General features: G+C 55.6%; 2 protein-coding genes across 2 annotated transcripts; one reads left to right on the forward strand and one right to left on the reverse strand.

Moving 5' to 3' along the window:
• The first annotated feature begins 8280 nt into the window (after positions 1-8280).
• On the forward strand, positions 8281-9458 carry SYCN (syncollin). Its single transcript, XM_045441308.1, has 2 exons — positions 8281-8691; positions 9295-9458. Exons 1-2 carry the CDS (start codon positions 8297-8299, stop codon positions 9302-9304), a joined length of 405 nt encoding a protein of 134 aa, XP_045297264.1. The 5' UTR covers positions 8281-8296; the 3' UTR covers positions 9305-9458.
• Positions 9459-10302: 844 nt separating this feature from the next.
• On the reverse strand, positions 10303-13519 carry NCCRP1 (NCCRP1, F-box associated domain containing). The gene is made up of 6 exons (XM_045442395.1): positions 13178-13519; positions 12508-12570; positions 12372-12423; positions 11692-11787; positions 10976-11114; positions 10303-10843 (listed from the first exon to the last, which is right to left on the reverse strand). Exons 1-6 carry the CDS (start codon positions 13443-13445, stop codon positions 10703-10705), a joined length of 759 nt encoding a protein of 252 aa, XP_045298351.1. The 5' UTR covers positions 13446-13519; the 3' UTR covers positions 10303-10702.
• Between the last annotated feature and the right edge of the window lie 8620 nt (positions 13520-22139).

Genomic DNA, 22139 nt, shown 5'->3' on the forward strand with positions numbered 1-22139 from the left:
CAGCATTGCCATAGCTCCCTCCTTCCCCTCCTCAAGTCTTTGCTGACTTGAGGTCAGGCTTCCCTGACCACTCATTCAAAATTGTTCCTACTCTGTTCCATGCCCGCTGCTTGATTAACTTTTCTCCGTAGCATGTACACCATGTGGCATTCAATCATTTCATTTATTTTCTTTTGCTTATTGCCAGTCTCCCCACATGGAATGCAATCTCCCCAAGGGCACTGTCTTTTTGTCTCGTTAGTAAAGCCAATTACCCACCCACCCCCCAGCCCCTACATGTGACTGGTATGACATGTTGTTTCTGAGCCGGTGCACACTTTACCTGCTTTCTCCTATGACCAGAGACTGGCAAGCATCCGGGTATTGTCTGAGTAAGTCGCCAAAGTGACTTGGATGAGCATGTGGTGTGAGCGAGAACCTTTGCAGATGTCAGCCCCTGAGGGTTGCTTGTTCCCGCGGCAAAATGCAGCGTGTCTTAACTTACAGGCTCGTCATCACCAACCCACTGAGTGTCTATGAAGAGTAAATGAGAACATGTATTAGTACCACTTTTATCATTGCTACTGTCACTATTTTTTTTTTTTTTTAATTTACTACTACTCCTACTTTGGGGTGTATTGGCACCAGTCAATCGAATTCATCCCTTGCCTTCTGGAAGTCCCATTGCTCCCCACGATCACTTTTTCAAGACTTGAGGTATAATAGACATAGAATATTATATTAGTTCCAGCCATACAACATAATGATTCGACGTCGGTACGTATGAATAATCACCAACTAAGCCTAGTTAACATCCGTCCCCGTACATTACTACGATGTTTTTTCCTGTGATGAGACTTTTTCAGATCTATCTTAGCAATGTTCAAATATGGGCTGCAGCATTATTAACTGTGGTCATCATGCTGTGGTTACAATCCCGTGACATTTATTTCATAATGAAGAGTCAGTGCCTTTGCCCCTTTCCACCCATTTTTGTCCACATTCTACCTCTGCCCTGCCTCTGGCAGCCACCCATTCTCTATTTCTGTGAGTTCGGTTTTGCTTCTGTGTGTGTGTGTGTGTGCGCTGTTTTCATGCGCCACACATAAGTGAGATCCTACACTATTTGTCCTTTTCTGTCTGACTTATTTCACTCAGCATGATGCTCTCAAGGTCCACCTGGGTTGTCGCAAACGGCAAGATTTCCCTTTTTCATGGCCAAATAACATCCCATTGTGTACCTATACCACATTTCCCTTATCCTTTCTTCCACTGGTGGTCACTTAGGGTGCTTCCATGACCTGGCTGTTGTAGATAGGGCTGCGATGAACATGGGGGCGTAGATACCTTTTTGAATTCGTGTTTTGTTTTCTTCAGGTAAATACCCAGAAGTGGAGCTGCCGGGCCCATAATCACTGTGGTTCCTTGGAAGACTTTAGCCAACCCCCAATTCCTCAGGGCATCTCCTGCCCCAGTTAGCTCTCCCAGGGGACATGAGACATTTTAGGGCAGAGTCACCACATTCATTTCCTATGGCTGGTGTAACAAAGTGCCACAAGCTTAGTAGTCCGCAACAACAGCATTCACTCTCCGATAGTTCTAGAAGTCAGAAGGTAAGGACGAGACCTCAAAGACTAAAATCAAGGTGTCGGCAGGGTTGATTCCTCAGGGGGGGATCCAGGGAAGAATTCATTTCATTTTTCAACTTCCGCTGGTGGCCTGCATTCCTGGGCTTCGGGCCCCTTCCTCATCCTCGAAGAACATCGCCCCAATCTCTGCTTCGGCTGTCACACCTTTTCCTCTGTGGTCAAGTCTCCCTTGCCCGCTTACAAAGACATGTGTTTGCGATTGGAGTTGACCCAGATAATCCCGGACAATCTCCCCATCTGAAGATCTGTAACGCATTCACATCTGCGAAGTCTCTTTTACCAAATAAGGTCACGTTCACAGCTTCCAGGATTGGTACTAGAGTATCTCTGGAGGCCGTTAATCAGCCCACCGCAGTCATCCTTCTCTCCACCACACCCAGGCTGTGGACAGGCTGGATCCCCTTTTCTCTTCTCCTGGATATCTGTCCCCTATCCGCCTGTCGTGCCATCCCTCGACCTGCCTCTTACCCAAGCTTTGTGACAATCCTTCAATGTTTGTTCTTTCTTTAGGAACAGGAAACTTGGTCTGTCAGCAGGCAAATGGCTAACCCGAGTCAAGACTCATCTTCGTGTGGCATCACGTGCTCCCCTGGAGCTAAGTTCAGTGTCATGTGGCACTTCTGGGAAAGACCTAAAGGGTAAGGCATTCACTCTTCCCTCCCTCCCTCCCATTGTCCACCTGTTGTCTGGGATTGTGGGTGTGAAGGATGGAGTGCAAGCAGCCATCTTGGACCATGAAGAGGAACCCACATATTGATGATGGAACCACAGTATAGAAGGAGGTTGGGTCCTGACACTGGAGCCCCAGACAGCTTGGGCGACTGCCTCTCTTCATACAAGAGAGACTACTCCTCCTTTATAGTAAAACTCAATACTGATCTGCGATAGGCAGAGTAACTGTCCCCCCAAGATGTCCATGCTCTAATCCCTAGTCCCCATGCAAGCGTAATGGTGGCGACGCCTGGGTGCCTCAGTAGGTTAAGCTACCAACACTTGATTTAGGCTCAGGTGATAAACCCAGGGTCGTGGAATCCAGCGCCGCCTGGGGCTCTGTGCTGAGCATGAAGCCTGCTTAAGATTCTCTCTGAAAAAAAAAAAAAAAAATTATCTATCTCTGCCCCTCCCCCTCTCAAAAAAATATACCAATGACGAATATAAGCAATAAAAAGGAAACGTCCCATGCAAGCCTCAAAGCTAAGAAGCTACAACTAACTTTTGTGTCTTAGCCCCACTTCACATACGAAGAAGCTGAAGTCTACAGAGGTTGTTCAACGTGCCCAAGTGCACGGAGCTCGTGAAGGGCAGAGTCGGGATTTGAACCTGGACGCCGGCACGCCCAGGCTGCTTGGTGAATCTCCGTGCTCTGGCGCCACCTCGCGAGGGCTCCCAGCCTCCCCTAACCCGTCCCGAAGCCGCCGAAGCCCCGCCCCGCTTCGGGCTCCGCCCAGGGTTTCACCCGCACCCGCACCGCACCCGCACCCGCACCCACGGCTGCAGGGACTCTTGGGCCAAAGCTGTTCCAGCCCCGAGGAGTCTCGGACTTCGCTTCCTCCACAGCCTTCCTCCTGAGATTTCATTGGAGTTTCTCTTTCTATCTAACCGCTGCCCGGGCGTCCACTTGGCCTTGCCCACCTCCCAAATCCTGCCACGACCTCCTGGTGACAGGTTCCATATTTGGAGCTGCATTCTCGCTACACCTGTCTCGGCTGAGGAGAGACGCTTCTTCAGTGGCCCCCAGCAGCCTGGCGGCACCCGGGAGCTCGCGGGAAATGCAGAGCCTAGATCCTTCACCCAGACCTGTTGGATCGGTTTCTTAAGACCCTCCCCCCTCCCTCCCCAAGCGATTTGCGGCGCAGTGAAGGTTGAGTTAGCCTTGACCTAGACCACAAGGGGGCCATGGGATCCAAGGGAGGCTTGGAAACAAGGAGCCTCACCTGGGGCCGGTGTATCTGAGAATACGGTCTTCAGCCGCGTCCTGAAGTTGGATGATGACTGACCTTTTGTCTGTGTTGGAGAAGATTCAAGTTCATGTGAGGCATTAGGTTCCAGGCTCGGCCTTATGAGGCTCCCCCTGGGACCCCCAAGACCTGTCCCTTTTTCTATGGCTAACGTGTTTTTTTTTTAATCAGGAAAATTCTGTGAAATCCATCTTATAGAAGCTGAAAAACTTGAGGTGTCAATACAGAAAATTCTAGATGTAATAAAGTCAGTGACCTGCGGAGACTTAGAAGACCAAAACCCTACCCAGCGTTTTTCAAACTCCAGGAGGCATCAAATTACCAGGAGGGCATTTAACACTCAGATTGTGGGGCTCCACCCCTAGAGTTTCTGATTCATCCAACTTGGGTGAGGCTGAGAATTTGCACTGACTTCTAACAAGTCCCCGGGGGATGCTGATGCCATTGATCCGGGGACCACACTTCTGAGAATCCCTATTTCCAAACCATAGGATTATGGCTGCTTGGGGTGGGGGGGTCCTATTAGCCCTTAAGGATTATACAGAAATAATCCCACCAGTGACATATCATTGCAGAAGCGTAGTGAGTTCCCCTGATCCAGTGTGAACTTGAGTACCGATCTGAATAGTTTCCTGTACTTATGCAACAGACAGCATTTTCATTTCAAGGGTGTGCCACCTCTAATATTGTCTGTGTTCAGGCACCACCTTGATTGAGACAAATACTTCCTTTTTCTACTAGTGGCAATTTCACGTGCACACCAATCTCCTTTTTTAGGGTCTTGTGAAAAATGTGGCATTCAGGTTGTGAGCTCTGAAAAGATTTTTTTCCTGATGATGCAAATCAAAATATACCCGTGGACATTAAGGGGCAAACTGGCTATTCTTTGCACTGTATTCCCAGAGTCCTTTGCAATGCCCCATTTTAACTCTCTTCACATTGTGTTCAAATTATTGATCTACTTTCTTAAGGGCTCATGGGTTCCTCAAGGGCAGGGCATTCTTCCATTTTTTTTTTTTTTTTTGAAAAAAAAAAAGGAAAAAAGGAGATGTTTACTTTTCTACTATTTGCCCAGTTTGTGTTAATAAACAGTAAGGAAATTGTTTCTGGGTGAAGATGCCTGTGGGTGCTCACTCTGGGACATCAGAAATGTGCATGGACTTGTGTGCTTTGGAGATTTCATGGGGTGTAGAGCGGGAGTGGTTGAGGGCTGGGGGCTTGTTGTTGATGGTGGGTGTGCTTCTGTCCGGGGGCGGGGACAGAGTTTCTCCCCGACTGTGTCCAAGCATGTGTCTGCGCTCAGTGCGTGCTGTTCTCTAGAACTCACCAGTGAGTCTCAGTGACCATCAGTGGCCGACTGTCACAGCATGTCCCTCCCCTCCTCTGCCCGTGTATGTGTCCCCGGATTGGGGATGCCGTGCCCTCGCGCTGGGTCTCCGTGGGTTCTCTCTGATGCTGGCTGTATACTATGGTCCACAGCCAGGGGTCCTGTCGCTGGGTCTGTCTCCCCATCAGGGTATCCTTGCTGTCCCGTGTCGCTAGTGTCTGATGTTCGTGGCCCTCTCCAATAGCACTATGCTTTCCTGTCCCCATCCCTGAGTCCAGGGACCCATGCAGAGCTGGGAGGGTGGGGGCTGTGTGTCCCTGAGGTCAAGGAGGCCGGCTGGGAAGTTAGCGGCTGGAGATTAGATTTCATGGGCTCACGGGAGGAAAGGAGGGAGAAGGAGCCAGGTTCTGGTTTGGGGCAGGGCCAGGCCAGGATCCAGGGTCTCAAAATCATCATTATAAGACAGTCATAACTGCTCCCGTCTCTGGAGCTTGTTCCCTGTGCTGGGCACTGTACTTTGTGCTTTATATATTTATATTGATAATGTTTTTGTTCAATATTACAGATTAAGTATTTATATTATATGTATAAATAAAAATTATGTGGATTGTTCCTAATGTTTATGAATAAGATTTAATTATGTCAGTTATAGATTTCTTTATATAGTTATTTTCTTTTTTTAAATGTTTAGGGGTGCCTGGGTGGCTCAGCCAGTTAAATGTCTGACTTCGGCTCAGGTCATGATCTCACGGTTCATGGGTTCGAGCCCCACGTCTGTTCTGTGCTGACAGCTCAGAGCCTGGAGCCTGCTTCCCATTCTGTGTCTCCCTTTCTCTGCCCCTCTCCCGCTCATGCTCTGTCTCTCTCAAAAATAAACATGTTTTTTGGGGCGCCTGGGTGGCGCAGTCGGTTAAGCGTCCGACTTCAGCCAGGTCACGATCTCGCGGTCTGTGGGTTCGAGCCCCGCGTCGGGCTCTGGGCTGATGGCTCAGAGCCTGGAGCCTGTTTCCGATTCTGTGTCTCCCTCTCTCTCTGCCCCTCCCCCGTTCATGCTGTGTCTCTCTCTCTGTCCCAAAAATAAATAAACGTTGAAAAAAAAAAATTAAAAAAAAAAAAAAAACAACATGTTTTTTAACGTTTATTTTTGAGAGAGTGAGAGAAAGCGAAGGAGAGAGAGAGAGGGTGCGAGCACACGAGGGGGGGAGGGGCAGAGAGCGAGGGGGAGACACAGAATCCGAAGCAGGCTCCAGGCTCTGAGCTCTCAGCACCGAGCCCGACGCGGGGCTCGAACCCACGAATCACGAGATCATGACCTGAGCTGAACTCTCAACCCACTGAGCCACCTGGGCGCCCCATGGTAAATTTCTATTGTCCTTTCCTATCATCCCATTGAAGGTAGGAGGAAACCAAAGCTCAGAGAGGTGAGTTCACTTGCCCAAGGTCACTCAACAGCGTGACAAGAGTCAAAACTTTGAACCTACTTCCAAGTGTTTCTAGCCTTTGGCTCCCCACCCCTGCATGACCCTGGCCAAAGCGGGGAGACAGCATCTGGGGCCCCCGGGGGGTAGGGGCAGGGCGAGCTGGTCGGGGAGAAGAGCAGACTGTCGTTGATGTCGCCTTGTGCTGCTTTGTGTTTATCGAGCTCTTACTGTGTGCCAGGCACCGTGCTCAGGGCTGACGTAGTAACAGTGATGGCAAATGCCCACAGGACACTTGGCAAGGGCCCTACCGTTAGTGCTGTCACGGGGACTAACTCACTGACCCCTTATGCCAGCATCCTGAGGTGGATGCCATCGTTGTCCCCCCGGGGCCCTGCTCAAAGAGGAGCTGGGATTTGGCCCCAGGCAGCCTGGCTCCGTAGGCCGTTCACTTACCCCCTCCCTCTGTACTTTCTGTCACCCTTTGTAATCTTCATAACAATCATCCATTAAAAATTTTTTCATGTTTATTTATTTTGAGAGAAAGAGGGAGAGAGAGGGAGAGAGAGAGAGAGAGAGAGAGAGAGAGAGAGAGAGAGAATCCAAGCAGGCTCCACACTGTCAGCACAGAGCCCGACAGGGGCTCAATCTCACCAACTGTGAGATCGTGACCTGAGCCGAAATCAAGAGTCAGACACTCAATCGGCCGCCCAGGTGGCCCGGAATATCACCCATTTTACAGATGAGGAAACCAAGGCCAGACTTGGCCTTACCCACAGAGCCACAGACTTGAAACACTGATTGTTGATGGGTTCATCCACTCTTCACTCTGTGCTCGCCTGGCAGGCAGCCAGGAACTCCAAAGTCTCTGAAGGGTCTTGGCCAGGCCCCCAGATGCCCAGCTCCCTGTCCCCCTGTGAGGTCCCAGCCTACCCACCCTTCCTTTGCTGCTCCTTAAGTTTCCCTTCGGCTTGTGTCATTTCTGCTTGCTGATTGGTCACCGCTTACTGTATGTTACAAGAATTGTCCACTTTTCCCCAGGTTAAAAGGTTTTCGTTTAGGCTGTGTTTGTTGCCGTACAAAAGGTTTACATGTTATACAGCTCAATAGGTCCTCTGTTTATCTTATAACTTCAAGATTTCCAGTCTTCTTAAGCAAATCTTCTGGCTCCTGGGAAGTGGGGAGGAGGTTGTAAGCCTCCTGTTCCTCCCTTCTCCCCTCCCAAGGCTTGCCTTTCTTGGGGAGGGGGGTTGTTTGATATCTTCTTGTCCATTTGTAAGCACTCTTTATATATTGTAGCTATCATTGATACACTGGCCCACGTGTTGCGATCTCCCACCCCCCACCCCCACCCCCAAACCTTTTTATACATTGCCTTGAGGTGGTAAAAACCAAGTGTTGTCCTGATATGTCTAATTCACAGATTCTGGGTTTCCAACCTTGGTTGGGAATCTCTCCTGTTCTGGGGGAGTGGGATCTTTCTCCTCCTCTCCTCCCCTCCTCTCCCTTCCCTCCAGGGCCTCTCTCTCCTTACCTCCAGCTTTTCCTTTCCCAAGGTCCTGTGTCCTGATAAGGGGACTTGCCCAGCCTGGAAACCCAGCCCCCCACCCCCACCCTGCCCTCCGTTGATCTCTCTTTATTTGGAAGTGGGCGGAGGGGGGGTTGGTTTCCAATCCCTGTCGGTTTTCTAGAGCTCTTCCTACCTATACCTATAAGGCTATGCTGCCCTCCTGTTACTAGAGACTCGTCCTCAAGTCCCGTTAATCGACTTTTTAAAAATAACGTTTGCCACGTGAAAGTTACTAGGTTGTATACAAATCTGCCCATCTCGGCTGTGGGTTTCCGGCCTCGGTTAGGAAGGCCTCCCCGCGGGGGAGGCGAGGGAGGGCGTCCTTATCTCGCAGCTTCTCCCTTCCCACGGGTCAGGCGCATAAAAGCTCGAGGGGACGCGGCCGAAGTGTCGCCATGTCCCCGCTGTGCGCCCTGCTGCTGGCCCTGGCCCTGGTGGCCGTCCCCGGCATCCGAGCCGCCTGCCCGCTGCCCGCCGACCTCAAGAGGCCGGACGGGACGCGCACGTGCGCCAAGCTCTACGACAAGAGCGACCCCTACTACGAGAACTGCTGCGGGGGCGCCGAGCTGTCGGTGGAGCCGGGCACCGACCTGCCCTTCCTGCCCGCCGACTGGAACAACGCCGCCTCCTCGCTCGTGGTGGCCCCGCGCTGCGAGATCACCGTGTGGTCCCTGCGCGGCAAGGCCGGCAAGACGCACAAGTTCTCGGCCGGCGCCTACCCGCGCCTGGAAGAGTTCCGCAAGGGCATCTTCGGAGACTGGTCCAACACCATCTCGTCGCTCTATTGCAGGTGCCCGCCCGCGCCCCGGCCCCGCCTCCGCGTCCAAAGCGCGAACCGTCCCCGCCCCCGACCCACGTGGGGACTCCCTAGAACCAATCCCTAGAACCAATCCCGGAGGGCCCCCTTCCCCTCCCCGCACCCTCCCCCCAGCAAGGCCATGCCCTTCGGACCCAGCTCTGGGACCCAGCTCTGGGATTCCCAGACTCTAAACTGACCCACTGCAAGACGCCAAACCCAGTTCCAGGAAGCCCCCAGCTACCCTCATGCTCCCCCCATCCACCTAGACCCTCTAGATGGGCCTCGGCCCTGGAAACCAGTCCCAGGAGGCCCTGCTAGGAGTCCTCCAGACCCAACTTTGGAGGCCCCAGAGCCCACTCTGCACTCTCGCATGCAAGCTCACAGACCCTGGGGCCCTACACCGAGTCAGAGCTCTCTCCACCTGTTGGGTCTCTCCCCCTACAAGAGCGCCAAGAGCTCCCAGGACACCTAGGTCCTGAACTCAGAGCCCAGCCCCAGCCCTCCACCCCATCTCAGGCTTTCGGAAGCCCCCACACCCTGGATCTCTGAGCCCCTGGCATCCCCCGCTGGTGACAATTTTTGACTCTGTTGCAGGTGTTACTGATGCCTTAGAGGTACCTCGTGTCCAACCCCCACAGAGTGCAGAGGCCCCTCACCTGGGGTATGCTGAAGGCCCCAAGTCCCAGGAGGAGAGAACTTTCTTCCTGCCCCCTTCCCACCCTGTCTTCCCTGCAATATAGAGTGTGCTTGTGAAGTTACCCTGTCTGCCATCTACTCGTGCTTGGGGCCCAAGTCCACACTGGAAAGGGCGGTCGGGCGGGGGGGGGGGGTCGGGGGAGAGAGCAGGGTGGTGAGGCCTGCATCAGCCTATACTTGGGACAATGCTGTAGGTGGGGACATACTCATAGATTCTGCCATGGATTTAGGTGTGCACAAAGGCACACATCCACAGGACACGCGTATGACATGTACCGTTGGCTGACTGTTAAACGTTCAAATGCTTCCCACACTTTTTGGTAGATAGCCCTCCCCTGAATGTCCCCCCCCCACCCCGCCCCCAGCTGTTCTGGCCTGCCAGGGACCTCCAGATTCCCTCAGGATTCACGAATGGAACAGCAGGAGGCCTCCAAGGACCCTGCCCAGGCTAAGACCGGGGTCTCCTGCGTGATCTGGCCAGAGCCCTGAGTTAGGGGTGGTTAAAGACTTTCAATCTCTTTTTCCCCAACACATGGAAAAAATTTTAGTTCAGATTTGCAGTCTGTCCCGCCACTGTCCCCAGCACGATGGCCCCGGATGGATACCATACCTTGCTGGGTTCGGGGGCTCTGGAGGACTGAGGCGGAGAAATGAGGGTCTTGTGGGAAAAGCTATGGGGACGGCTCTAGGGGTTGAGAACTTGGGGGTGCGGGGAGAAGGGGAACAGTCTGAGACTAAGAGATGCCAGAGAAGAGGCAGGTGGGGGCTCCAAGAGGCTGTAAACTGGGGACATGTGGAGAGATCAGCGGTCAAGGGAGGTGCAAAGGGCACGGGGGTTGTGGGGTGCTGGAAAATCACGGTGTGAACTCAGTGACATCGTGAAGAAGCAAACGCCAGGGAAAAGACTCCGCATCCCCGCGCACACGCATTTATTCATCGATCCACAAGGATGCACGAAGCCCCTACTGTCTGTCGAGCACTAACTCAGGAGGAAGTGGCCGCTGCCCTCAAGGAGCTCAGAGAGTGCGGAAGCAATGCCAACGAGTCAGACGTCCAAGGGTGTGGGAAGATGCCAAGCGGGGAGCCGAGGGCCAGGCAGGAATAAGGGGCCCAGGAGGTGGTCAGCGATCAAGGAGAAGCTGAGGGGTCATGAAGGGATTAGGGGAACAGGTGGTGGTGAGCACCGGGGAGGTGCGAAGAGAAGGCCACAGAGCCGAAGGGTCAGGGAGGTGCCAAGGGATCGGGTAAAGTGTCAAGGCTGTGGACAAGTGACACCGGGGGTCAGAACAGGCCCGGAGCCTGCCAGTCACTCCCTGAACTGCACGGACACGGAGGAGTCCGTCACCCTCGTCCGCCGCAGCCCCCCAGGCTCCATCCGGTTCTTGGTCTTGTGCAGGAAGTGGACGAAGCGCACGCCAGGGCCATACTGGCGGAACACGTGGGACACCTGTGGCAGCACCCAGGGTCAGGGCAGAAGTCCTCGTTAGGGACCTGCGATCCCTACCCTACCCTGCCCTCTGCCCTCTCTGAGGTGACAGGAACGCGTGTCTGGGGATGGCAGCCGGGGACAGAGCCTCACCTGGACCCAGCAGCCGGGGCGGCCTCTCCCGGAGACCCGGGGGGCCACATGGTGCTGCGCGATGACCGTGCGGCGGTCGGCTGCCAGCAGCCAGACGTGCAGCTCATAGACACACGTGTCCAGCCGGCTGTCCTCGTACCTGGGGGTGGGGTCCGGGCCTTCAGCTGCCACTGCGGCCCCGACGTCCCGGCCCCAGCCCCTGGCCCTGATGGCCATTCAGCCCACGCTCACTGGCACCCGCGGCCGGGCAGTGCTGGCCACACAGCAAGATTGCCCCCACCCCGCCCTCGCGGGAGTCACAGTCTGATGGGGGAGGCAGACCTGTCACCAGTGAAACCAAGAATGGTGGGGGCTGGGAGGGGGGAGGTCTGGGGACACATAATGCATAACGCGTCTGCCCCAGCTCGGGGGTAGTCAGGAAAGGAGTCTTGTGTAACCACGCGTGACGGAACCCCAAGGGAGAAGAGGGACTTTATCTCGAGAACAGGGGGTGCCTAGCATCTCAGAAAGAAGGACCGGCCTCCGGCCTGGCCCATCTCAAAAGCTGGGAGTCTCAGGTCGAAGGGGCTAGCGCAGTGGGCGGGGCTGGGTCCTGCAGCGGGCGAGCCGGTCTTGGTGGTGAGCTCAGACCAAAGGGGAGGAAAGGTGAGGTTTCCACATCCGGGAGCCCATCCCGTGAGCTGGCGGGGCCGGGCTGGCCGGGCAGGGGCACGTACCAGTCCATGACTGTGATGTCTGGCTGCTCATCGTCGAGGAGCTCCTCCCAGAGGCCCTCGGCCATAAGATCCACACACTGCTGCTTCACGGTCCAGCTGCGGGACAGGGCAGTGGGGGGGGGGGGGGGGGGGGGGGCGGTGAGGCCTGGGACGTGCTGGGGTCCTAGCGCCCTCGCAGAGACATCAAGGGCACCCACATAGGGGCGCCGAGCACTCAGTCAGCACCTTGAGGGTTCCTCTATTCCCCTCTGAGGGCCATTCCTTCGGAACCCCATGATGCAGATGAGAAACAGAGGCTCAAGAAGGGAAGTCACTGGCCTTAGGGATCCCAACCGAGGCGCGTGTGACTGAGCCCCTGAGTTACACCGTCTCCCCTAATGTGCAGAAATGAGGCTCGGTTTGATGGAGAATCAATAGTGGCCTGGTGACTCCCTCTCCCGGGGGGAAAAAAGTGGAGAAAACAACACTAAGACCTGTTATTTATTGAACATCTACTACACGCGGGCGGGACCTAGCCAGCCAGACCCTCCGTTGTGTTTTGCGAGCATTCTTTTATGCCAAAGCCTGTGCCCCGAGCAGGAGACTGAGGCCCAGAGGGGCAAAGACAGTTTCTCTAGGGCCCGCAGCCAGACCCTGGGGCAGGGAACCAAACGCAGGCCACACGCATCCCGGCCGCTCACCTGAGGTTCTGCTGGAGCTTCTCGGTCCTAATGTACCAGCCGTGGAAGTTGCCTGGCAGGTGGAGGAGCAAAGCGTTAGAACAAGCACGTTCTCCAGGACTGTCCCCTCCCCTCGGGCGCCGCCACCAGCACTCACCCAGAGTCTCCAGGGGCTGCTGGGTGGGACCAGTAGGGGGTGCTGGCTCATAAATGTTGATGCCTGAAATGCACAAGGTGAGTGGAGCCTCAGGCAGGCTGAAATTGCCTCCAGCGCCCCCCCCCCACCCCGTCCCACCCCTACCCGCCTCCCCCGGACTCCCTCCCCCCCCCCCCACCCCGAGGGCTCCGCTGGAAGGGCAGGAATCTGTGCCAGACCGGACCTGCCTGGCAGCGACGTGTGAGTCAGAGCCTTGCCAGAGCCCTGAGAATGTCCGGGGGGGAAAAGCGACGGTGCGGTGAAGAGGGAGGGTGGAAGGAGGAGGGCGTCCTGGTGTGACAGACAGAGGGACCGAGAGAGAGAGGCACGTAGAGAAAGAGACAGAAATACAGGCGGAGGGAGGCAGGGAGAGAGAGGCAGAGATACGGGGTAAGACAAAGAGACACAAGGGGACATAGCAGGGGCAAATGATACAGACTGAGACAGAGGGCCGTGCAAGGTGGGACGGAGAGAGGCGCCAGGAGACGGAGAGGGGCACAATGACGGGCGAGCCGGGGAAGGATGCCGAGAAAGCGAGAAGGGCAGAGAAGGAGAGACGGAGGGCCGCGAGGGTGCCGAGCGCGGCGGAAGAGGCGGGGCCTCGGGGCCGGGTGCCCTGCGGGTCCCGCACCTTCGGGGTTGGGCGAGCGCAGCAGGTTGCGGTAGAGCGGCCGCCGCAGGAACAGCAGCTTCCAGGTGAGGCGGGGGGGCAGCTCCAGGCTCCCGCCGGGCGGCCCCCACTCCTCCAGCAGCAGCTGCCGGGCGTAGGCCTCCGACGGCTGCTCGGGCCGGGGGGACCCGGGGGCCTCGGGGGGCGCGGGGGACGGCGGCGACGGCGGCGACGGCGGCGGGGGCGGGGACGGCGGCTCCCGGGGGCTCTCGGGCTGGTCGGTGTCCATCCCGCTGCCGAGCGCGTGTGGGTCGCGCAGCTGCTCGGTCTGTGGGCTCCGGGCGACTGTGCCGGGCTCGGCCGCGGGGCTCGGGGTTAACTGGGGGCGGGAGGGGCGGGGCGCTCGGCGGGCATTTAAGAGACGGGTGTGTTGGGGGAAGGCCCTCGGTCCCAGGCCCTCCGCCCTCAGACTTAGGAGTCCGGGGCCCCAGTCCCCTGCCCCTTCAGACCCAGGAGTCCGGGTCCTCTCCTCCGCCGGGACCCAGGAGTCCGGGCGCCCAGCCCCGCTTCAGTTTCCCAAGCCTCCTGCCTCAGTTTCCCCGGGGCCGGCCGAGGGCCCAGGCACTGGCCCTGGGAGAGGCGTGTGACAAAAAAGCTAATACCAGGGCTCCCCGCCCTCATCAAGACCCGGCATGGCAGGGTTCAGAGGTCAATTGAGGAAGACCCCCTCCAGCCCCCACCCCCTTCTCATCCAGAGGGTAGGAGGTAGGGGGAGGTCCTACCTCTGCTGCTTCCTCCTCCCCCCTCACCTGGGCCACACCCTTGGGACCCTGACATTTCCTGTTCTGGAAACCAAGGTGGAGGGCAGAGAGAGACACAGGGGCACCCGGGTGGCTGAGTCAGGTAAGCGCCTTGATTTCAGCTCAGGTCATGATCTCACAGTTTGTGAGTTCGAGCCCCGCTTAGGGCTCTGTGCTGATGGTGCGGAGTCTGCTTGGGATTCTCCCTTTCTCCCTATCTGCCCTGCACGCACTCTCTCTCTTTCTCTCTCTCTCTCTCTCTCTCTCTCTCTCTCTCTCTCTCAAAATAAATAAACGTTAGAGAGACACAGAGAGAGAGGGACAGAGAGAGAGAGAGAGAGAGAGAATGGGGGGGAGGGGCAGAGAGAGAGGGAGACACAGAATCTGAAACAGGCTTCAGGCTCTGAGTTGTCAGCAGAGCCCGACGCCGGACTCGAACTCACGGACCGCGAGATCACGACCTGAGCCGAAGTCTGATGCTTAACTGACTGAACCCCCAGGTGCCCCAATAATTTTTTTCTTTTTTTAGAAAGAGAGAGATGCAGAGGGACAGATGTGAAGGCACGAGATGGGGGACCCCAGGGAAGCCCTGAGAGAGCAGCAGAGAGGGGAGCAGCAACCCCACCTGGGTTTGGGGGGGCCTGTACCCCTTCCCGGGACAGGGGCAGGGGTTACGGACTGCCAACCCCTCTTTCCTCAGAGGTCCTGGGGATTTTGGAGTGAGGGGTAGGGCGATGGTGGGGGCAAGAGGTCGGGGTGCGGAGGAAGTGGGGTGCCGGAGGAACCTGTAGGGCCGGATGCCCGCGGCCACATCCTCCGGGGCCCCGTCCCACACCGGCCCGGGCAAGCACAGGCACAGAGTTCCGCACGGATTGCCGGCGACAGTTTTCACAGTGGGTGCTTCCTGGGTACTAGGTGCTGTCCTAAGTGCTTATGGGTTCATTTCGTCCTCCAGCAACTGGGGAGGTGGACGCCCCTATTATCTGCACTTTGGAGACCCAGGAAAGGCGGCAGCACACAGGGGTGGCGCTGCGCACCGGCCCTGCGCACCCAGTGCCCGTGTTGCCGGCGCACCGACCCCGTGTGGGGTGTGTTGTTATTCCCATTTCACAGATGAGGAAAGAGAGGCCACCCTCACAGGCCTGGTCCCATGCTGCCCTAAATAACCCCGTATGCTTCCACGGGCACTTCCTGCCCCGGATTCCTGCAAGATGCGGACAGACACACGTTCCAGACATTCAAGAGTTGAGCTCACGCCCGAATGAAGCTGCTCGTGTAATTGAGGGCTGCCTGCGTGCCAGGCATTGTTCCGCGTTCTTTAGGTGGAGTAATTAACTCGATCGCCGCATCCTCCCTAGGAAATGGAGTCTGTCATTGCACCCATTTTGCAGATGAGGAACCGGAGATGCAGAGAGGTCTAGTAACTCATCCGCGGTTGCACAGCTGGCGTGTCGACAGGTGGATACGCCAGAGTTTCCACGGAGGCACACGGACGGGGACACAGAATCAAATCCCCCCACCCCCAGGGAGGAATACTGGCCCGCACAGAAGCACGAGAGAGATAATGGTCACATTTACTGGGTGTCTGTCTTTAACTCATGGAACCTCACAACAAGCCCAGGTAGGGGGGATCTAGCCATGGTTCCTTCATTCACAGATTGGGAAACTGAGGCAAGAGGTGAGATGACCTGTCCTGGGAAAGGTGAAAATTAGCCAGGGTCTTGGGCGAGGGGGGGGGGGAGGGGTGGCAGGCGGGACCCATGGGAGGGAGCAGACCAACTGTTGCCCTCAAGGGCTGCCACCCAGATGCACCAGGAAGGCCTCAGGGGTTTCCCAAAAAGTCGCAGAGCTCCTGGCACATGCACGGCCAGAGACACTCCCCCGGCCGCCACAAGCACACAACACACACCCATATCTACGCACCCATATCTGGCCGCCTGCCCACCTGTCCTCGCTGGAGAGGGAGCACAGGAGCAGGGGTTGGGGAGGAGGAAGAGGAAGGGCAGAGAAGAGCGGGAGTGTCTTTCGAGGGGAGTCACAGTTGTTCCTGGGTCAGAATCCAAGACAGGGAGTGGCCTGGGGCCAGAGACCTAAAAGGAAGAGCGTCAAGGAGTGTGTGGAGTGGGGTCTACACCCCTGTCCCGCCTGCCCCCCTGGCCTGTCATGGTTTCCACACCACACTTCACATCGTCTGCTTCCTGGGTCCTCACCCCCTTCTATATCTCACACACACACACACACACACACACACGGATACAGTCAGAGGGGTCCTACAAGAGCCCACACCCAAGCAGACACTCCCCCACTTAAAACCACCATGGCTCCCCAGTGCCCTCAGGCACTCTTGGACTGACATTCGAGGCCCGGATTTCTGGTCCCTGCCCCCATAACCTGTGCTCTCCCATCAGGGATTTTGTTCCCAAAGTTCTTTCCACCTTGAATGACTTTCGCCCTCACTCACCCCCCAGACTCCGTGTCCCAAACTTTGCAGCATGCCAGACACACAGGGAGCTTATGCAGGATGTGTCTTCCCAGGTGCCACTCCCAGGCGCCTGACTCAATCCCTCTGGGCCCCAGAATCCAAAATTTCAGAAGCACCTCTCCCCCTGACACTCCTATGAGAAACATTCTTACTTAAATCTGAGGAATCCAGGCCACAACCCGAGGCCCTGCAAAGCCAAGTGGCTTTCAACATTAGACCTCAAATGTCCCCCTGTCTCCACCTTCAAGGAATAAAGGTCTTAGTGTGGGGACCCATCTTCCAAACAGGCTGAGGCCTGGGTGACCGACATAGCGCCCCTCCTCAAGGGCACCTCTCATGGGTCACGAAACATTCAAGACCATGAGCAATGGCGGGACCACTTTGGAAATCACTTCGACGATTTTTGTAAGTGCATTTATTTTGAGAGAGAGGGAGAGAGAGGAGGGGAGGGGCAGAGAGACAGAGAGAGAATCCCAAGCAGGCTCTACACTGTTGGCCTAGAGCTCAACGCGGGGCTGGAGCTCATGAACTGTGAGATCATGACCTGAGCTGAGATCAAGAGTCAGACACGTGGGGCGCCTGGGTGGCTCCGTCGGTTAAGCGTCCGACTTAGGCTCAGGTCATGATCTCATGGCTCTTGAGTTCAAGCCCCGCATCCGGCTCTGTGCTGACAGCTCAGAGCCTGGAGCCCGCTTCGGAGTCTGTGTCTCCCTCTCTCTCTGTCCCTCCCCTGCTCACGCTCTCTCTCTCTCAAAAATAAATAAACATTTAAAAAATTAAAAAAAAAAAGGGTTGGATGCTCAACCGACGGAGCCACCCAGGCGCCCCAACAATTTCTCATGAAACCAGATATCCGGGGAGCCTGACTGGCTCAGTCGAAAGAGCATTTGATTCTTGATCTTGGGCTCTTGAGCTCAAGCCCCACGTTGAGTGGGGTGTAAAGATTACTTAAAAAAAAAAAAAAAAAACCATGAAGGAAACAAAAACAACAAATATCCTCCCACCCTACAACGCAGCCGTCCCACCACGCCGAGGACTCAGCCACGGGACACGAAAGCACAGGTCCACACAAAGGCCCACACGCCACGCTTTTTCATAACGACTCCAAGCTGAGAACAGCACAAGGTGCTCGTGCTCTCTCCTCTCAGTAAGGAAAAGGGATAAAGCATCGAAACATACAAGCGCGCGCACGAAACCACACACTGTCACGCAGAGTGGCAAATGCCAAGCAAAAAAGCGCCGGAAGAGGCGGCAGTCACCTAGAATCCAAGAAGGGAGGCTGCTGGCTCCCTGGGCCCGGGAGGGTCCCCTTTAAAGAGGCACGAGGCGGGGAGCGGGGGGGGGGTGCTTTCTGGGAGGATGAGGCAGTTCTGTCTTCGTGGTGGTGGTTATATATGTGTGTGAATCCGTTTGTCAAAACTCGCCCAGCGGTGTGTTTAAAATGGGTGTGTTTCGGGGCGCCTGGGTGGCGCAGTCGGTTAAGCGTCCGGCTTCAGCCAGGTCACGATCTCGCGGTCCGTGAGTTCGAGCCCCGCGTCGGGCTCTGGGCTGATGGCTCGGAGCCTGGAGCCTGTTTCCGATTCTGTGTCTCCCTCTCTCTCTGCCCCTCCCCCGTTCATGCTCTGTCTCTCTCTGTCCCAAAAATAAATAAACGTTGAAAAAAATAAAATAAAATGGGTGTGTTGCGGGGCGGGGGGGCGCCTGGGTGGCTCAGTCAGTCAGGCGTCTGACTCTTGACTTCGGCTCAGGTCATGATCTCACCGTTCGTGGGTTCGAGCCGGAGCCTGCTTGGGATTCTCTCTCTCCCGATCGCTCTCTGCCCCTCCCCCTCCCCGGCGCGCACTCTCTGGGTCTCAAAAGAAATAAATAAACATTAACAGAATAAAATAAAATGGGTGTGTTGTATTGTAAATTATACCTCAGTAAGAAGCAAAACAAAACGAATACGGCAACTCTCTCTACATACTAATAAATTATCTACAAGCTTATTAAGTGAAAAAAGCGAGGTGACCGACAGGGGACCTTATATGCTACTCTTCGTGCGAAGAAAAAAATATATGCAAAGCAAACAAGGATCCCTGGCTTCCCATTGCCTTTCTACCTCTTATTCTTTTAACAAATACTTAAGGATTACATAATAATAAGTAATAATACTTATCAAGTACCACTATTTACTTACATCCCCCAGCCCTGTGCATTGGGGAGATAATGTGGAAGAACAGACAGATTCCTGTCCTTATGGAGCCTCCGGCCTTGTCGGGGGAGGTATGGACTTCAACAAGTCCAGGGGTAGCTGGTTAATTAACAAACAGCATCAAGTGCTTTGATGAAAAAGAACAGACTGTGAGGACGGAGGAGAGGAGCAGGAAGCCTGCTTTAACTAGGGTAGTTAGGGAGGGCTTCTCAGAGGAGGTGACATTCGAGTGGAGACCTGAAGAAAGGGAAAGAGCTGAGCATATCCAGGCAGCAGGAACAGCAAGTGCAAAGGCCCTGGGGTGGGACTAAGCTTAGTGTGTTTGGGGAACAGCAGGGAGGCCCAGGCAGCTGGAACAGAGGAATGTAGGGCATTGGGGGACAGCTTAGGTAGGGAGCGGTAGGTAGGTAGGTGGAATACGTTCTAAATGAGACCCCGGGGAAGGTCTCAGCTGGGAAATGATCTCTGGCTGAGAGTGGTCAGGGGAACAGCGAGGAGGCAGATGAGGGTGGACAGGACCAGGGCGGGGTCATGGAATGACAGGCAGAGGACAGGTTCAGTATCCCCTCTTGATTGGCCCTGGGCCGTGGACAGATGGTGGCACCATTATCAGAAAGGGGAGTATGGCAGGCGGGACAGATGCGGGCTTGGGGAGGAGAGACAGGAAATCGAGCGTCGTATGTAGGTTGTGTGAAGTGCGGGACATCCAAAGGGACGGTGCCAGGCGGTGACTGGATGTACGAGGCCACAGTTGAGGGACAGATCAGGGCCAAGACCCAGATCTGGGAGGCACCACTGTGTCGACAGCGGAAGAAAATAATGAGATATAACAACAATAATGATTGCAATTATGGAGTGCTTACTCTGGAGCAGACACTGCCCAATGCGCTCGTGTGTGTCCACGTAACGCACTCACTGCGGTGGGTATTGTTATTATTAAGCCCACTTCACTGGGAGGAAACTGGGGCACAGAGAGGTAAAGTGACCTGCCCAAGGTCACACAGCCAGGACGTGGCAGAACTGAGATTTGAACCCCAGCGGGCTGGCCCCAGAGTCTGCACCCCCAGGGAGGGTGGCTGGGGTTGGGGTCCAAGGTCCTCATGCTAATACCTGACCCCCAGTGGGACCCTTCTTACCAGCCATCTGACCATGGCTCTGCTCTCCTTAAAACCCCTCCCGTAGCCCCAAAGGCCTCAGAGGGGATCCTGGGCAGCAGCCCAGTCTCGAAGTCATGGAGCTGGTCCCGAGCTACCCGGACACCGCCCCTGCCCCCTCTCTGCATTCTGGCAGCTCCAACTGCCATTCCTAGGATTCAGAGCCCTCAGGAGGAGGACAGATGAAGGCTGTGCCGGGCACGGTGACAGGGCTCCATCTCGTCCCAGGTGGGAAGTCCCACTGGGGTCTGTCGGTCCGTCTGCCCCATTACACACGGTGTACGACTTTCCTAGGGCCGCACAGCCAAGGAGCACACTCGTGGTGGCCTGAAACGACAGAAGCTTATTCTAAATCCGAAATCAGGGGTCGGCAGGGTCTCGCTCCCTCCAGAGGCTTTAGGGGAGAATCCTTCCTTGCCTCTCGTGCCTTTTGGTGGCTGCCGTGTTCCGTGGCTTGTGGCCACCTCGCTCTAACCTCTGCCTCTGTGGTCACGCTGCTTCCTCTTCACTCTCAGATTTCCCACCGCTTCGCTCTTTTTTCCCCCTAAAGTTAATTTATTTTGAGGGGGGAGGGGCAGAGAGAGGGAGAGAGAGAATCCCAAGCAGGCCTTTTGCTGTCAGGGCAGAGTCCAATGTGGGGCTCGATCCCACGAACCACAAGATCATGACATGAGCTGAGATCAAGAGTCGGACGCTCGACAGGCTGAGCCACCCAGGCCCCTCTGCCTCACTCGCACAGGTCAGTGACATTTGTCATTAAATCTAGGGCCCACCTGACTAATCCAGGATGACCTTTCCACCTCAAGCTCTCTAACCCAATTATATCTATAAAAACCCTTTTTCCAAGTAAGGTAGCATTCACGGATTCTGGGGACTAGGTTGGGGACATATCTTTTCGGGGACTGCCATTCGTCGCCATGCAACCCACGACAGACAGGGATCCCTCAGAGGACCTCCTCAGAGGTCGGGGGAGGCAAGAGAGCCTAGTTCAGTGGTTCTCAAATTTGACTATGTGTCAGAATCCTCTAGAAGGCTTATTAATCGCAGACTGTCGGGCTCCAAACCCTGCTCCCACCCCGAGTTTCTGATTCGGTAGTCCTGGGGTGGGCCAACAGGTGATGCTGGCCTGGGATCCCACACTAGGAACCACTGGCTGGTGGTTGAGCATAAGGTTGCCTGAGCTCAACAGTCGCCACCCTTACGCTGTGTGTCCTTGGGCGAAGGACTTTCCTTCTCCAAGCCTTAGTTCCTCATCTATAATATTGGGCTAACTCCTCCCCACAGTGCTATCCGAGGTAGCCCACACTCTCCCCTCACTCGTGGTATCCCGTATTTTTGCTGGTCCTTGACCTTCCAACTTCCTTTCTACCTCAGGGCCTTTGCACAGGCTGCCCCTTTTGCCTACCAGGCCTTCCACTCCATCTTCTCTTCAAACGTCACCTCTTCATAACACACACCTTTCTGCCTTTATTCTACCCAACGGTATATCCTGGCACTTGTTCCCTACCGGTGCATAAACAGCAACCTGGGCCCTCCCCAGCCAAGGTCAGTTTCCCACCCCCTGCTATTCTCTGTCGTCACACCCCGTTCTTTCTTTCTTGAATTTTGTATGATTTATAAATACCTATGAGTATGTGGATATGTTCACTTGGTCATGAACCGTGTCACCCATGAGAATGTCTGCCTCACCAGGGCAGGGCCTTGGGCGGGTTTGTTTTCTTGTTTTGTTTTGTTTTTAGCTCAGGGCCGACAGACTGGTTGCTCTGCTGAGCAGGGAGGACAAGAAGGCAGGAGGACGAGGTTCCATCCAGTCAAGGAACCGCATCCAACGTGCTTGAGTCTAGCTCCCACCGCTTCCACGGCAAAACCAGTATCACCCCCAGGGCCCAATCCTACTGGTTGAGAGAGAATGGTGGGGTTCTTGGAGGGCAGGTACCAGGGGCCTTTGAGAAACAGACGGTAGGTTTTCCACCAGGGATGCAGGGGGTGGGGAAGCCCAGCCAGGTCGGGAGGCGGCAGGGGATGGGAGAGAGTCTGGTGGAGGATGCGGGGAGCCAGCTTCGTCCTGCAGGCGGCGACAGAGAGGCAAGGATGAGTTGGGTAGGAGGGAAATGGGAGGGGCAGAGGGAGAGTGGAAGAGGAGGAGGGGAGAGTGGTGGGGAGGGAAGCAAAGAGACAGAGACAGAGGTGTAGATAAAGACAGACTGGGATGAGCTTGGCCAGGGGCAGGGAAGGATCTAGAAGGTTAGAGACTCCCGGAAGGCATTACCTGGGGCAGAGGGCAGGTGGGAGTCCAGCGGCAGGTGCGGGAAGAGGCAAGGCGTGTGTATTTCAGATACCTTTGCCCTTGTGC

The sequence above is a fragment of the Leopardus geoffroyi genome, chromosome E2, assembly GCF_018350155.1.
Source record: "Leopardus geoffroyi isolate Oge1 chromosome E2, O.geoffroyi_Oge1_pat1.0, whole genome shotgun sequence".
Classification (NCBI taxonomy): Eukaryota; Metazoa; Chordata; class Mammalia; order Carnivora; family Felidae; genus Leopardus; species Leopardus geoffroyi.

Coding starts and splice junctions, on each gene's coding strand:
- SYCN (XM_045441308.1), top strand. CDS start 8,297: ATGTCCCCGCTGTGCGCCCTGCTGCTGGCCCTGGCCCTGGTGGCCGTC.
- NCCRP1 (XM_045442395.1), bottom strand. CDS start 13,445: ATGGACACCGACCAGCCCGAGAGCCCCCGGGAGCCGCCGTCCCCGCCC. Junction 12,571..13,177: donor GCGCTCGCCCAACCCCGAAG/GTGCGGGACCCG, acceptor TGTGCATTTCAG/GCATCAACATTTATGAGCCA. Junction 12,424..12,507: donor GCAGCCCCTGGAGACTCTGG/GTGAGTGCTGGT, acceptor TCCACCTGCCAG/GCAACTTCCACGGCTGGTAC.